The 17405-nt window shown below is 42.5% G+C and overlaps 1 protein-coding gene across 1 annotated transcript in view; it reads left to right on the top strand.

Annotated features, from left to right (window-relative positions):
- LOC126184789 (argininosuccinate synthase) overlaps positions 1 to 5060 on the top strand; it is a 207364-nt gene extending 202304 nt beyond the window's left edge. The window contains exon 10 of the mRNA XM_049927362.1: positions 4705 to 5060. Coding sequence (XP_049783319.1) covers positions 4705 to 4865 — 161 coding nt within the window. The 3' untranslated portion in view covers positions 4866 to 5060. The remainder of the gene's footprint in view (positions 1 to 4704) is intronic.
- Positions 5061 to 17405: the final 12345 nt, after the last annotated feature.

The raw sequence follows: 17405 nt of genomic DNA, 5'->3' as shown, positions 1-17405 counted from the left end.
CAAGGCTACGACCAATCCGTTTCGCCATCTCAACCCGCGATCTGTGTCTTTAGACCTCAAGGTTGATGGTAAGTTATAGTATAGCCTACCTTCCTGTCATGAAGTATTCAATTTTTACGCATGATGGTCTGCAAAGTAACGAAAGATACAATAGGAAAATTTATAGATTGCTTCTAGCGGTTTTGTATGCAATACTCATAATGTATCCCAATAATAAAAAGTCCTTATCCCTCAAGTGAGGATCGTCGCAAGTCAAGGTGTTCAGCATCCGCTCGTGATGCATCCTCCTGCAAAATGATTTTCACCTATGTATACTGCCAAAATTTGAGCTGACTTAAAGTAATAACGAGCAGCTTACCTGGAAAGGACACACTGATCCGACACTGCATCCTAAAGAGATCCGTATACGAGCACTTTTTGGGCGCTTTTTGTCAGATTTGATTTCTTTTTATAACAGAAATACACGAAATTTCTGCCCCATATGATGGACACTGAAACAAATCAATATTCAATACTTCAAATTATTACAGCCAGGCTACTGGCAAAAGCATTGTGAAACAAGCATTAACAGTAACGAGAGTTACGAAGACCATGTATACAGGGTGTTACAAAAAGGTACGGCCAAACTTTCAGGAAACATTCCTCACACACAAATAAAGAAAAGACGCTATGTGGACATGTGTCCGGAAACGCTTAATTTCCATGTTAGAACTCATTTTCGTTTGGTCAGTATGTACTGTACTTCCTCGATTCACCGCCATGATTTCATACGGGATACTCTACCTGTGCTGCTAGAACATGTGCCTTTACAAGTACGACACAACATGTGTTTCATGCACGATGGAGCTCCTGCACATTTCAGTCGAAGTGTTCGTACGCTTCTCAACAACACATTGGTAGAGGCGGACCAATTCCATGGCCTCCACGCTCTCCTGACCTCAACCCTCTTGACTTTCATTTATGGGGGCATTTGAAAGCTCTTGTCTACGCAACCCCGGTACCAAATGTAGAGACTCTTCGTGCTCGTATTGTGGACGGCTGTGATACAATACGCCATTCTCCAGGGCTGCATCAGCGCATCAGGGATTCCATGCGACGGAGGGTGGATGCATGTATCCTCGCTAACGGAGGACATTTTGAACATTTCCTGTAACAAAGTGTTTGAAGTCACGCTGGTACGTTCTGTTGCTGTGTGTTTCCATTCCATGATTAATGTAATTTTAAGAGAAGTAATAAAATGAGCTCCAACATGGAAAGTAAGCGTTTCCGGACCCATGTCCCCATAACATATTTTCTTCCTTTGTGTGTGAGGAATGTTTCCTGAAAGTTTGGCCGTACCTTTTTGTAAACCCTGTATGTGTATAAAATATTTTAAGCGGGAAATTTTCACCAAGCCCGAAGTTAATTAATACTGCATGCCGCAGTCCACTTTCTCCTTGAGTTATTGAGTGACTATCTTCTGCACACTCCAGTCGGCGCTATGTCTTGTAACGGCACATCTTAAAGAAAAGAACTGTTCACTGTATATTCCATATAATATTTGGTCCGGTGTTGTCTACCATTTGCAAGCAAGGAGCTACTTTAGCCTCAACAAATTCTCTTACGCAGAAATGGGTGAAGAGTACCAGTAATCTGTAGAAACGGAAGCTGCTCATCATAAAAAAGCGCTTTCCGCGGAGATGCCTTCCTTTCCCACCGCGTGCTGCGTTCACTGGCGAAAGTAGGACAAACTTAGATTCTTTCCTCCCCCCCTCCCCCTTCCGGCCCCACCGGCATCTCCCTATCTTTTTGTTTCATCTTGCTTAGATAATTTATTCCTTTATTGAGATTAGCACCGCTTTATAATTAAGTAGAAGGTACTTGTTTCAATAATTCTTTTCACTGTTGTACAGTTCAAAACATGGAACAACACCAGTACAAAGTGACATTGTCCACAAGAGTATCGCGCGATTCCTATTTCATTATTTCAATGACGATCAATGCAAATTCGTCACAAACAATAAAAACAAATGCAAAATATACAGTTAACGCTTTCGTTTCCTTGTCCAGTCCTACTCTCCTCACGATTCCCAAAAGATATACACCTCTACTCCTTCTCGTTTCAGTGCACTCCAATCCATTCCCTTCTCCTTCTTCTTCCTCCTCTTTTATTCACCCTGTGTCTTCTTTTTCATCATCATTATCACTTTGTTCTTCTTCCTCTCCTTCTTGTAGTTCTTTCCCATCCTACCTGACCCAGCCCCTTCCTCATTTCTTTTTCTTTTTTTTTTTTTCTTTATTGTCATTTTGAAACCTGTATACAGGCAGGCCTGCAGCAGCATACTACGCCGCTCTTTGGCCGCAGAGAAACACAAAGATACAAGGAAGACAATTAGAGAAAAAAGATGGGGGACATATAAACGGAGACAAACACTTTTTAAAATACAAGGTGACGTTCACGGGCGTAGAGTCCAAGATAAAATATTTTCGATACTTGGACACAGACAGAAACGAAAATTGTCTTCCTCTTTTTCTTTGCTGTTCCTTTTTGTTTTTCGCCTGTCGCAAAACTGTGTCTCCACGGAAACGGTGCCCGGACACGCTTCCCGCTAACAGACCCGTATCTACGCCGCTGGCTCTAATCGCACTGTAAGGTAAGCTATATACAGGGTGGTCCATTGATACTGACCGGTCCAAATATCTCACGAAATAAGCATCAAACGAAAAAACTACAAAGATCGAAACTCGTCTAGCTTGAAGGGGAAAACAGATGGCGCTATGGTTGGCCCGCTAGATGGCGCTGCTATAGGTCAAACGGATATCAACTGCGTTTTTTTTTAAATAGGAACCCTCATTTTTATTACATATTCGTATAGTACGTAAGGAAATATGAATGTTTTAGTTGGACCACTTTCTTCGCTTTGTGGTAGATGGCTCTGTAGTAGTCACAAACGTATAAGTACGTGGTGTCACGTAACATTCCGCCAGTGCGGACGGTATTTACTTCGTGATACATTCCCCTTGTTACAATAAACCGTTCACCAATAGCGAAAAAGGTCGATATCGTGTTGATGTATGGCTATTGTGATTAAAATGCCCAACGGGCGTGTGCTATGTATGCTGCTCGGTATCCTGGACGACATCATCCAAGTGTCCGGACCGTTCGCCGGATAGTTACGTTATTTATTGAAACACGAAGTGTTCAGCCACATGTGAAACGTCAACCACGACCTGCAACAAATGATGATGCCCAAGTTGGTGTTTTAGCTGCTGTCGCGACTAAACCGCACATCAGTAGCAGACAAATTGCGCGAGAATCGGGAATCTCAAAAACGTCGGTGTTCAGAATGCTACATCAACATCAATTGCACCCGTACTATATTTCTATGTACCAGGAATTGCATGGCGACGACTTTAAACGTCGTGTACAGTTCTGCCACTGGGCACAAGAGAAATTACAGGACGATGACAGATTTTTTGCACGCGTTCTATTTAGCGACGAAGCGTCATTCACCAACAGCGGTAACGTAAACCGGCATAATATGCACTATTGGGCAACTAAAAATCCACGATGGCAGCGACAAGTGGAACATCAGCGACCTTGGCGGGTTAATGTATGGTGCGGCATTATGGGAGGAAGGATAATTGGCCCCCATTTTTCGATGGCAATCTAAATGGTGCAATGTATGCTGATTTCCTACGTAATGTTCTACCGATATTACTACAAGATGTTTCACTGCATGACAGAATGGCTATGCACTTCCAACATGATGGATGTCCGGCACATAGCTCGCGTGCGGTTGAAGCGGTATTGGATAGCATAATTCATGACAGGTGGATTGGTCGTCGAAGCACCATACCGTGGCCCACACGTTCACCGGATCTGACGTCCCCGGATTTCTTTCTGTGGGGAAAGTTGAAGGATATTTGCTATCGTGATCCACCGACAACGCCTGACAACATGCGTCAGCGCATTGTCAATGCATGTGCGAACATTACGGAAGACGAACTACTCGCTGTTGAGAGGAATGTCGTTACACGTATTGCCAAATGCATTGAGGTCGACGGACATCATTTTGAGCATTTATTGCATTAATGTGGTATTTACAGGTTACCACGCTGTAACAGCATGCGTTCTCAAAAATGATAAGTTCACAAAGGTACGTGTAACACATTGGAACAACCGAAATAAAATGTACAAACGTACCTACGTTCTGTATTTTAATTTAAAAAAACCGACCTGTTACCAACTGTTGGTCTAAAATTGTGAGCCATATGTTTCTGACTATTACATCGCCATCTGTAACAAATCGAAAAAGTGTTCCAACTAAAACGTTCATATTTCTTTACGTACTACACGAATATGTAATAAAAAATGGGGGGTTCCTATTTTTAAAAAAACGCAGTTGATATCCGTTGGACCTATGGTAGCGCCATCTAACTGGCCAACCATAGCACTATCTGGTTTCCCCCTTCAAGCTAGACACGTTTCGTTCTTTGTAGTTTTTTCGTTTGGCGCTTATTTAGTGAGATATTTGGCCCGGTCACGATCAATGGACCATCCTGTGTATACGAAACCATCGTTGTAGCCAAAGTTAAAGATGGCATCGTCTGTTACCACGCCGCAAGCCACCGTCTCTGTCCATCGATCGACGGTGAACATTTTGTATAGATGTAGTAGACTTCTAGAAGCGCAGATGTGTTGCAGATACTGAAATGTTGCAGTGTCGGTGGTGGCGCGCTGGTCTCCGGTGGGGCTGTACAACCAGCGGTTGGCGTCGATGGACGAGCACGGAGGTTTCGACCCGTCGCACGCCGACGGCTTCATCAACATACACGGCCTCCGTCTCAAGGAGGCGTGCAGGGCAGCTAACAGCCAGCCGTAGCCCCTCCCCCGCTGTTGCCCTTCTGTTGTCCTTTATGCCTTTGTTGATATTTCAGAATTGTTACGAAGAATCTCGTTTTATGTCAATATTGCTTTAGCAATCTATTTACATTTGTGCATTGTCAAATCAAAACTGTTCTCCATAGCTGTTTACACTGTGTCATGTACAAAATAAAAGAATATTTTCGACAGCCAACATTTAATTCGTCAGTTCTCACAACGGGCACTGCTCCCAGCAGACAGCAAGCTCATACCGTGTGACAACACCCCTGGCTCGTTTCGGCTTCTGCTACCTATCATTCCAAAGAGCGGTTGGCACATACACGCCTCACGTTACTTCCCGTTACCAAATTTACAGGGCTCCACGGCGACCAGTGTGCTCTGTGACTGACGTAGCGTGCGTCGAGCTGATATGGTACAAAAGCAAATGGTGTCCAAGCTCGCAGCTAGGACGCCGTGATTACATGGTGGTGCGGGCACACAACAGCAACTAGGACTCTGTCAAGCTTACTTTGTTCCGGTTAACCTGTAACAGAATACGTACATTTGAGATACTCGTGTTCTTATAGCCGTATGAGGAGTGAAAACGCCAAACGTTCTAAGTGTCAGTTGTTACACTTGTCAGGAGAATCAGAAAATAATGTATCTCTTTTTGTACAAAACTTATTTGTATCCAAAAAATTAAAGAGGTATTCTGATATCACGGAATTATACTGCTCACTTTATCACTGCAAAAAATTACGAGACAAATTAGAAAATAAATAATTATCATACCTACAGGGTGGCGTACGAAATGTGTTACCAATTGTTTCTTTCACAATTTACGACGCACATTAGATATCCCGCTGGGATCTCTACGGCAGTACCAGCAGAGCTTTGAAAAACAAATGAGATACGAAATGACGTGTAATTCACGATACTGCCGCTAGGAGAGTAGTAAGCAGCAATGGCTGACAATGGAAGACTGACAACACAGCAACGATCGGAAATTGTGTTGCTTTTTCATGAAACGAAAAGCCTTGTTGTGACTCAGAGGCGTTTTCGAAAACAGTTTAACACACGATGAGTCCCTTGCAAGAAGACCATCCACAGGTTGTACAATAAATCTGTACAGGGAGGAACAGTGTTGGAAGTGAAGCGACCTCGGCCTAAGCCTGTTTGTTCGCCGGAGAATATTGAACCGGTACGAGTTGCTGTACAGAGAAGTCCGGGGAAATCGTGTAGAAAGGCAGCAGTGCAACTGGGAATATCCAGACGCTCCGTTCAACGCATTCTTAAAAGTGACCTCCATATGTACCCATACAAGATGACCTGTGCACAGAAGCTCACTGAAGAACACAAGCAGCAGAGACTACTGTTTGCTCAGTGGGCGGAGGATAGGGAAGAAACTCTCAACAACGTTTGGTTTTCAGACGAGGCGCATTTACATTTAGACGGTGTGGTTAACAAACAAAATGTACGCTTTTGGGCAACTGAAAACCCACAAGTGCTTCATGAACGACAACATTATGCTCTGAGGATTACAGCGTGGGCAGCAGTTTCCAGTCACGGACTTATTAAACCCTTTTTGTTTGAAGAAACTGTGAACAGCGAGCGTTAAATGGTTCAAATGGCTCTGAGCACTATGGGACTTAACAACTATGGTCATCAGTCCCCTAGAACTTAGAACTACTTAAACCTAACTAACCTAAGGACAGCACACAACACCCAGCCATCACGAGGCAGAGAAAATCCCTGACAACGCCGGGAATCGAACCCGGGAACCCGGGCGTGGGAAGCGAGAACGCTACCGCACGACCACGAGATGCGGGCCAGCGAGCGTTATTTGAGCATGCTTCGCAATAACTTCATTTCACAGCTTCTTGCTACTGCCTTGCCCTTCAACACGCAGTGCTTCATGCAAGATGGAGCAAACACTGTGTTGCAGTTTTTACACGAGCATTTCGACATGCGGATCATTTCACTCAGGTTTCCAGGTCGCTTCAATAACGGACAAAATTGGCCCCCAATAGTACAGACCTCAATCCATGTGACTTTTTTCTTTGGGGGTACCGAAAGCAAAAGATTTTCCCGAAACGTCCACGTGATTTAACGGAGCTCAGAAGACTTATTCTTCACGCTTGCAGTGAAATTACGGAAGACATGTGCCGTAGGGTAATCACTAACTTCAGTGTTCGTTTGAAGGAAGCTGCTGTTGTTGTTGTGGTCTTGAGTCCTGAGACTGGTTTTATGCAGCTCTCCATGCTACTCTATCCTGTGCAAGCTTCTTCATCTCCCACTACTTACTGTAACCTACGTCCTTCTGAATCTGCTTAGTGTATTCGTCTCTTAGTCTCCCTCTATGATTTTTACCCTCCACACTGCCCTCCAATGCTAAATTTGTGATCCCTTGATGCCTCAGAACATGTCCTACCAACCGGTCCCTTCTTCTTGTCACATTGTGCCACAAACTCCTCTTCTCCCCAATTCTATTCAATACCTCCTCATTAGTTATGTGATCTACCCATCTAATCTTCAGCATTCTTCTGTAGCACCACATTTCGAAAGCTTCTATTCTCTTCTTGTCCAAACTATTTATCGTCCACGTTTCACTTCCATACATGGCTACACTCCATACAAATACTTTCAGAAACGACTTCCTGACACATAAATCTATACTTGACGTTAACAAATTTCTCTTCTTCAGAAACGCTTTTCTTCCCATTGGCAGTCTACATTTTATATCCTTTCTACTTCGACCATCATCAGTTATTTTGCTCCCCAAATAGCAAAACTCCTTTACTACTTTGAGTGTCTCATTTCCTAATCTAATACCCTCAGCATCACCCGATTTAATTCGACTACATTCCATTATCCTCGTTTTGCTTTTGTTGATTTTCATCTTATATCCTCCTTTCAAGACACTGTCGATTCCATTCAACTGCTCTTCCAGGTCCTTTGCTGTCTCTGACAGAATCACAATGTCATCGGCGAACCTCAAAGTTTTTATTTCTTCTCCATGGATTTTAATTCCTACTCCGAATTTTTCTTTTGTTTCCTTTACTGCTTGCTCAATATACAGATTGAATAACATTGGGGATAGGCTACAACCATCTCTCACTCCCTTCCCAACCACTGCTTCCCTTTCATGCCCCTCAACTCTTATAACTGCCATCTGGTTTCTGTACAAATTGTAAATAGCCTTTCGCTCCCTGTATTTTACCCCTGCCACCGTCAGAATTTGAAAGAGAGTATTCCTGTCAACATTGTCAAAAGCTTTCTCTAAGTCTACAAATGCTAGAAACGTATGTTTGCCTTTCCTTAATCTTTCTTCTAAGATAAGTCGTAAGGTCAGTATTGCCTCACGTGTTCCAATATTTCTACGGAATCCAAACTGATCTTCCCCAAGGTTGGCTTCTACTAGTTTTTCTATTCGTCTGTAAAGAATTCGCGTTAGTATTTTGCAGCTGTGGCTTATTAAACTGATTCTCCGGTAATTTTCACATCTGTCAACACCTGCTTTCTTTGGGATTGGAATTATTACATTCTTCTTGAAGTCGGAGGGTATTTCGCCTGTCTCATAGATCTTGCTCATCAGATGGTAGAGTTTTGTCAGGACTGGCTCTCCCGAAGCCGTCAGTAGTTCTAATGGAATGTTGTCTACTCCCGGGGTCTTGTTTCGAATCAGGTCTTTCAGTGCTCTGTCAAACTCTTCACGCAGTATTGTATCTCCCATTTCGTCTTCATCTACATTCTCTTCCATTGCCAGAATATTGTCCTCAAGTACGTCGGCCTTACGTTCTATATACCTCTTCCACCTTTCTGCTTTCCCTTCTTTGCTTAGAACTGGGTTTCCATCTGAGCTCTTGATATTCATACAAGTGGTTCTCTTTTCTCCAAAGGTCTCTTTAATTTTCCTGTGGGCAGTATCTATCTTACCCCTAGTGAGACACGCCTCTACATCCTTACATTTGTCCTCTAGCCATCCCTGTTTAGCCATTCTGCACTTCCTGTCGATCTCATTTTTGAGACGTTTGTATTCCTTTTTGCCTGCTTCATTTACTGCATTTTTATATTTTCTCCTTTCATCAATTAAATTCAATATTTCTTCTGTTACCCAGGGATTTTTACTAGCCCTCGTCGTTTTACCTACTTGATCCTCTGCTGCTTTCACTACTTCATCCCTCAGAGCTACCCATTCTTCTTCTACTGTATTTCTTTCCCCCATTTGTGACAGTTGTTCCCTTATGCTCTCCCTGAAACTCTGTACAACCTCTGGTTTAATCAGTTTGTCCAGGTCCCATCTCCTTAAATAAAGTTAGGAAACGAAATGGTGGGCATATTGAGCATGTGCTGAGTTAGAACAAATCTCTGTGGACGGCTCTTCATTGTAGTATATGTTCCTTTCAGATTGTATTGACAATAAAGTTTATATTCAAAAACAAAATGTTAACACATTTCGTGCGCCTCACTGTAGGAACTGATTGGTTCTCACTGACAATAAGCAAGTTTTTATTTCGAGTGTCATTAATACTGAGGGTCTACGTTTTATTTGTGATAATACGGGTACGGAAATACAGCAGTAATGGTTTAACTAGTTGAACAGTAGTCGACAAAAATCATTTCTCATATCTTTTAAAAAAAATTTTGCGAGAGAACACTAAAATTGAATTCACGAAAAAATCTCTCAGTATTGACTTCTGTTTCTTACACGATTCCGTTCTCGGGGTTAGTAGTTGAAAAGTTTACTGTAGAACTCCCTGTGGTATTGAGGAAGAAAGACAGCTTCGTCGACAGGTCTTGCTGTTTGGAAACTGATAAATATCGGTGATCTTCCAGATGAGGCACTGTATGGCACACATCAGCCACGGTCTTTCATGTTTCGAATAAAATGACATTTTTCCAGTCTTATATTTCACAACGAAAAATTTTAATAACTATTTGAGATGGACGAATACGAGTCACTTTGACCACAAAATGGTTCAAATGGCTCTGAGCACTATGGGACTTAACATCTGTGGTCATTAGTCCCCCTAGAACTTAGATCTACTTAAACCTAACTAACCTAAGGACATCACACACATCCATTCCCGAGCAGGATTCGAACCTGCGACCGTAGCAGTCGCGCGGTTCCAGACTGAAGCGCCTAGAACCACTCGGTCACCACGGCCGGCATACTTTGATCACACTGCGTTTCGAAATATTAAACGCCTGCATTGACAAAAATGTTTCAGCAGCATATTTATAATCAAATGAGTAAGTTGTATGAATTATAATTACACTGAGTGAGTTCATAGCTTAAGTTGGCTCAACAATTCTGTGGAAATCTTGCAGAGAGGACTGGCGCGTGGCACCTGAAACTCCAGGCGGAAGCACTGCTTGTCACAAACACCGTGACTCACCTCATCAGGATTGTTTGAAACATTTTCTCCACGATTTGGCACTTGGAACAAGTCCAGGGGCAGGCGACAGAGTATCAAGAACACAATAGCATTAAAAACGCGTTTTGTGAAAAAATGGCACTTGGGACGTTTCAATTTCCACTCTTCAGTTTTTTGCTTTCATCCCTTTCCCTGTCTAAAACAGTACCCACGAAGTAAGAAAAAGAACACTGGCATTACTGTTCATTGCTTCTTTATACTTGTTTTTGAGATCACTAAACGTCCTTCGGCGAGAGTAGAATTTAGCTCCTTGCTTCTTGACCGCCTTGAAACCAGTATCAGCGAATTTCACAAACAGATATAGCCTAAGAAGCTTCAAGTAAATCTCACATCTCGATCACATAAATTGACAGAGCATTTACATAACTTGCTATATATCTATATACACGCTAACAATAAACGCTTTCTCACATAGCGTTTGTATTTGAAAAAAAAAAAGATTATTAACGGTATTTTCTCAGTCCTCGTTAATTTTATCCATTCGAGAGGAAGACGTTTTGCCTCGAACGGTTGAATAACGACACGAGGTTATCTTCCTCATCCCTTTCCCCTCTTTTCTGTACCATTACTTTGTGTTCTAAAAGGAGCAAACTAGCAGGTGCACATGCAAGGATCCAGCTGCTAGAGCTTAAACATGTTTCTCATTGAATTAAATATGCTTGTTTTTAGAAATTGCAAGATAAATCAGCTGCTTGCACACTTTTTTCTGCGGAAAGATCTCTTTAAAAGAGGACGGGACGAAACTAATAATCGTTTCGTTCATTGCGTCGATGTGTTCTGTTAGTTCATTAAGTCTATGCTCACCCTCGAAAGCGACACAGTCATATCTTCTGTTTAGGGTTTAGGTGTTGGTTATGAGATATATTGAGGCAGAATTTCGACCCCAAAATATAGTTATTAGCTGGAGGGGAGTGAACACTGAAAGTTTCTTTTAAAAAATAAATATTATCATTGTTAAGTTTCTATTTTCTGATTTTGCGTTGGTAATTTCTTTGTTTCGATTGTTTGAAAGGTTGTTTGAGAAGTAGCGTCTACTGAAAACCATGAAACGAAACAGAAGTTAATCTGACTGAGTGATTTCCAAGAAGGTGTACTGAGTCGCCTAATAAAGAAAACCAACCGGATTCTACATAAGTTCCCTTCAAAAATCGTAACACTCTGTTTCATGCTTCTTTACTTATCTGACATGAAATTTGACAATACATTTACTGATTTCTGGTTGAATGAAAGGAAGTCCCTTTAAATCTGAAATGTATTTTTTTTTCTTTTTCTCTTTTTGGCTTGCTTGTGGCAATGAATAACGCTCGGGAAACTGCTCTCTGGAAACTGCTCTCTGGAAACTGCTGCTGCTACTGAAAGCTACTAAAAGGGCTCGTCTCATATACTGAGTGGTAAAGTAACTACAGGTGAACTCTGTGTGCAATGAGTCCACGTAATGTGTCTGCATTTTGAACTGAAGTTCTGAAACTTTATCTAGTGAATGACAAAGACTGGAAAATGGAAGATGGTGTGATAAATTACATTAATGCTGATTCCTTTAAAAGATGTATTGGCAAAATTAGAAGGGTCGCTTTACAAAAGTATTCTTCGTTATAACCCAGAATTGCAAAGAAAAGATATTACAAAATATATAGGTTCTTCGTGTATTAAAAAAAGGTTGCACTAATTGAGTTAATCTTTCCTGAATTGTCGCTAATGTTACCTAATTAACAAGACGGGAAAGTTCTGTGTTGGAGACCAGATTGTTATAATGGTGTGCAGGCAGCAGCTCGCGCGCAATTAAAGCAAGGAAAATTATTACCTTATTATGAAGTCTTCATCAAATCGTTCAAAAATCTTTCTCTGCCACAGTAAAGATATCAATAATCATATTATAAAATGAATTTCCTCAATAATGATAAATTTTTATCATTCTTGTCATGCCGCTCACTTTGCGATTACCCAATGCGGACTGACTGTCGCTGCGACCACCGTCCGTGCGGAACGGCCGACACAGAGATATTAATGCAGATGTGCAGCGCCGCAGATGACATTGCACGCTGTCTCAGAAGCTAAGTAAGGACGACTGCTGTCTGTGTATCCAAGTTATGAAGGAAGCTAATAGTGAACATCAACACCCGCTGAAGAGTAGGGAGGGAAACGTTTTCGTAACATAAAGACGGCGTTAGCACCACAGTCCTTGTTAACGGCCTGAAGCGTCGCATTCCGGCACTGCAAGACTCAGTACGAAGTCTCCTTTATATAGCAGTTATGATTTTAGCGGGAGAAAAACAGAACTACTTCGGTGAGTGTGGAGAGAGGTGGAGGAGACCAAACAGCGAGGTCTTCGGTTCTGTCGGGTTAGCAAAGGATGGGGAAGGAAGTCGGCTGCGCCCTTTCAAAGGAACCATCCCGGCATTTGCCTGAAGCGATTTAGGGAAGTCACGGAAAACCTAAATCAGGATGGCTGGACGCGGATTTGAGCCAGTGTGCTAACCACTGCGCCACCTCACTCGGTCTCGGTGAGTGTGAGAAATATTCTAAAACCCACACACGGCCGCCGAAAAGGTGTTGACCCCATCTGTGGCATCCGCCCTAAGTCAAGGTTAGTCGTACGGTTCACTATATGAATGCGAATTATGTGGAGTACTCTCATTTTTATAACGATGGTTGTCTCTTGAAGAACGGCTCTCATAATGTTAATCGTCAATGTACGGGGCAAGAACGGGTCCATTCTTACCGAATGTGAACGTGACTTAAAACTTAGAACAAAACGTAATAGCGCACATAACCTGGTGGAACAAAAATTTCTCTGATCCGTAAGACTTCTTTCACTCAGGGACGCTTCCCCTTGGCTGTAAGGCGATATGTATGACAGAGAGTGAAAAATAACATTGCCTTGGCAGTACCACAGAAAAAAAACTTAAGAAAATAATACTCTTTAACACGGATAAATGGAGACAAGATTGAAAAAAGTCCTCCGACGTTATTAAACACTAGACTCTGCCAAGGCCGGAAATTCGAAACTGAACAGCTGCACTGGTTTCTAAAAATCAAGGAGGAATTAAAACGTCAGTTATAATTCAGAAGTTTATGTGTAAAATGTGATAAAACTTAGTCAAAGTGTAGAACATAAGAAACACCTAAAATAAAACACGTAACCACATTTTCAACCAAAGAGATTATGTTCGTACGTAAAACGTAGCTTAAACGTATACTGTGGTGCTGTAATTTTGATAGCCGGCCGCGGTGGCCGAGTGGTTCTAAGCGCTTCAGTCCGGAACCGCGCTACTGCTACGGTCGCAGGTTCGAATCCTGCCTCGGTCATGGATGTGTGTGATGTCCTTAGCTTAGTTAGGTTTAAGTAGTTCGAAGCTCTAGGGGACTGATGACCTCAGATGTTAATTTCCATAGTGCTCAGAGCCATTTTTTTGTAATTTTGATATGGCACTAGTAACATCAGTGAAGATTCTGCTTACTTAAATCAGCCTTATGTTATTGACGATGCACGAGAGCAGATAAGAAAATGCAGTGTACTTATGATCGCACTGATATTTGTTGCGTGACATTTGTAATTTTTGAAATAGTAAAAATACGCACCGGAATATGGCAACATAATTTAAATAAAAAGGAAAAAAAAGAAAAACTAGAAAGAAAGAAAATTGAGCCATCTGTGGGGAATCTGAATGCTAGTACACCAGAACCTGTTTGGGCCACGAATGAGTAAATGTTTGTGTTTTTCTTATGGCTGCTATATCTAGCAATACACAACGTTTACTTGACATTAAAAATCATAACAAGAAAAATTAAATTGCATTTAATAGTAACTGAGAATGTATTTAAGTTACCTACATTATTAGAATCTCAGAGACTATTTTACAGAGAGGGCAAGGCTGTGACATCAGCTATCCTCGATCAATCAACGACGTCCAATGCGCCAGTCTGCTTTTCCTCGATACAGAAAATCTCTCGTGGCAGACTAACTTGTGTCCGCTAGCACGGCTACCGTTCGCTCAACTGTGGCGCCGGAGGCTATCCCCAGCTAGCATGCAGCAGCTCCGCTAAAGAAATCCCAGATCGAATCAGAAACGCCCACAGTAGACTGCTTAGCCGACATTCATAACAATGATGTTGAACTCTCTCCCAGAAGTGGTCCCCCGTTTCTGCCAATGTCCAGGAAACCTCTCACTGGGGACATTCTCAATCTAACCACCTAAAAAGTCTTTCAGTTTCATAAATCTATACTGTGGTTATAAAATATATTTGTGCCAAACAACTATTATTAGCAAAGACAGAAAATTGTTACTCAAATATCTGCGTGCAGTCTCTGAACTGCTCCCCCCTTCCGCCACCCTGATAAAGCATACCCAATACGTAATGCTGATCATTGAGATCATATTGACCGTGCTTTGAATCCTTTGCCTTTCAAGATATTTATCCACGAGACGGGCTGATACACATAGTCGAGCATTGTCGGTTTGTAGAATGAAATCATCACCTGTAGTGATAGCATAAGAATGCAGAGGGGTACCGGTGCCTTTCTTCCTGCTTACCACCGGCGACCGGGAAGGGGGAAAATAATAATGCCACATTATATAACCTCCGCCAGACGCCGCACATTGGCTTGAGGAGTAGGGATGTAGATGTAAATTTAGATGCAGATCATAAAGCATCAGGGATGTCGTCTTTATTGACTTGTGCAGTCTCATTTTCAGGAGGAAAGATATGGTGGTTTGTGCTCCCTCTTTTAGCCATATAACGCTACACACAGAAACTGCCTCGTCCAAAGGCGTTTCTTACATGATGCTTGATAGAAGATAACTGGGTGCAATTTAAAGTCTAGTAATGTGTCATCATTCTGAAAGCTAAGCCGAGACTCACCCTCAAAAAGAAATCACGTCCATTGGTATAACGTTCAATGTGAACGTTGACGTATTCATTGCAAATGCTTGCGGCTAATTACTCTCATTGTTTTTGTGTCTCTTTTTTGTGTCGTGTCTTGGGTTTAAGCTGAAATCAGAATTTCTAACTTGATCTAACGTAATATACAATAGTTGAGAAATATTTATTGCCGAAAGATAAGCACATTATCTGATCAAAAGTATCCGAATACCTACTAGTTTACATTAATTATGGGCTGGTCCACCTTTTATGACTTCTTGAACTCTGCTGGGGTCACTTCCAATGAAGTATCTGAATGTCTGTGGAGGAATGGCAACCCATTCTTCCTCAAGCGCCGAAACCAGAGAACGTAGTGATGTTGGACGCCGGATGGTGGTAACCTCCTATGGGACCAAACTGCTGATGTCATCGGTCCCTAGGCTTACACACTGCTCGATCTAACTTGAACTAACTTACGCTAAGGACAACACACACACACATGCCCGAGAGAGGACTCGAATCTCCGGCGGGAGGGGCCGCGCAAGCCGTGACATGGCGCCTCAGACCGCGAGGCTACCCCGCGCGGCCTCAACGCTGGGTTTCCAGTGAAGCCGATAATCTATCCCAAAAGTGACCCATTGGGTTGAGACAGTCCATTTCATGGATGTCACTGTCCGCATACCGTTGCCTCACAGTTACTGCTTTATGACAGGGTACACCGTGCGATCAGTCTTTCTGATGGCGTATTCCTGCCTAATTCTCGGATGTCCGCTCAGGTCATGTAAGTTCTCCACGGCCATAGTATACCGTAGATTACTACAAAACCAAGATACGTAGGTAATCTTCCTTCCTCTGGGACTGCATGATTAAAGAGGTCATTGGAATCAGGGTTTAAGGGGATCTAATTAACAACTGAGTCAGGCGTGGACCTCAGCAATGTGCGGGAGCAACCAAAATACCGTACAGTGAGGTCCACAGCTGACTACGATAGCGGGGACACTGGATACCAGAGTTCGCAGCCGGACGTCGTCATCCTTACCACCATTACCACCGCCACCTCCCAGCATAGCGGCTGGAGCGGAGTGACGGAGGGGTTAACTGGTTGGTTGATTCGGGGGAGGGGACCAAATAGCGAGATCATCGGTTCTGTCAGATTTGGCATGGATGGGGAAGGAAGTCGGTCGTGCCCTTTCAAAGGAACCATCCCGTTATATGCCTGAAGCGATTTAGGGAAATCACGGAAAACCTAAATGAGGATGGCCGGTACGGTTTTAAACCGCCGTCCTCCCAAAAGCGAATCCAGTGTGCTGACCACTGCGGTGACGGAGAGGGTAACGGTCATTGCATACACGGTGAGTGAGGAGCGAACGCACAACTTTTGAGGGGTGACAGCATTAGTGATTCTGAACAAAAAACTTCATATAGATAAATGCCCTATCCGAATGTTTTCCGAGATGGAACACATTAATATCACTTTCGTACGTATTTCTCAAATAATTAAAAAACTGCATCCTCCAGTGAAAATGTCTCTCACCACACAATTTAACTACATTAAATTTCCTACGAAAAACGACCTATCCATTTTATCTCTAGCACTAATGGCTTGCGCGAAGAGAGCGCGAGAATATCGGAAATCACGTGTGTCGCTCATGCCCTTGTAGTTTAGCTAGTTTTTGCAGATCAATTTCATGTACCTTCCCGACTTAACTTCCTTTACGCTATTGTGGTGCGTTGTAAACCCTGAAAACGTTTGAATAATACAGAAAATAAATAACGATGTACATTAAATGTGTTCTATCTCGGAAACCTTTCGGAATAGGGCATAATATGTCCATATGAAGTTTTTTGTTCAGAAACACTAATACTATCACCCCTCAAACCATGTATCTTTCCTACTGACTCACCCTGTGTAGAGCAGTGGTCATGAAAATGGCAACGAGTCTGTTTGCTGAAATATCGTGGACAACTTACGACATAACCCAGGCGGACACCCGTGGAGTCTACAAGACTAATTAGTCACACTAATACGAAGAATCATCGCTCCCGACCTGTTCCTCTGTTGTACACAGTACATAATGCTGTACAACGTGTTCATATCTTTCCACACTAAGCGTTTTCTGAAACGCAACAACGGGACCAAACACTAACCACAAAAAACACCTCAGCACTGTGACACCACTTCCTCCATATTTCACTGTTGTTCAAATGGTTCAAATGGCTCTGAGCACTATGGGATTTAACTGCTGAAGTCATGGGGCACT

Source organism: Schistocerca cancellata, chromosome 4 (genome assembly GCF_023864275.1).
Source record: "Schistocerca cancellata isolate TAMUIC-IGC-003103 chromosome 4, iqSchCanc2.1, whole genome shotgun sequence".
NCBI lineage: Eukaryota > Metazoa > Arthropoda > Insecta > Orthoptera > Acrididae > Schistocerca > Schistocerca cancellata.
Note: the sequence above shows the minus strand (reverse complement) of the source record. Positions and strands in the feature narration are given on the sequence as shown.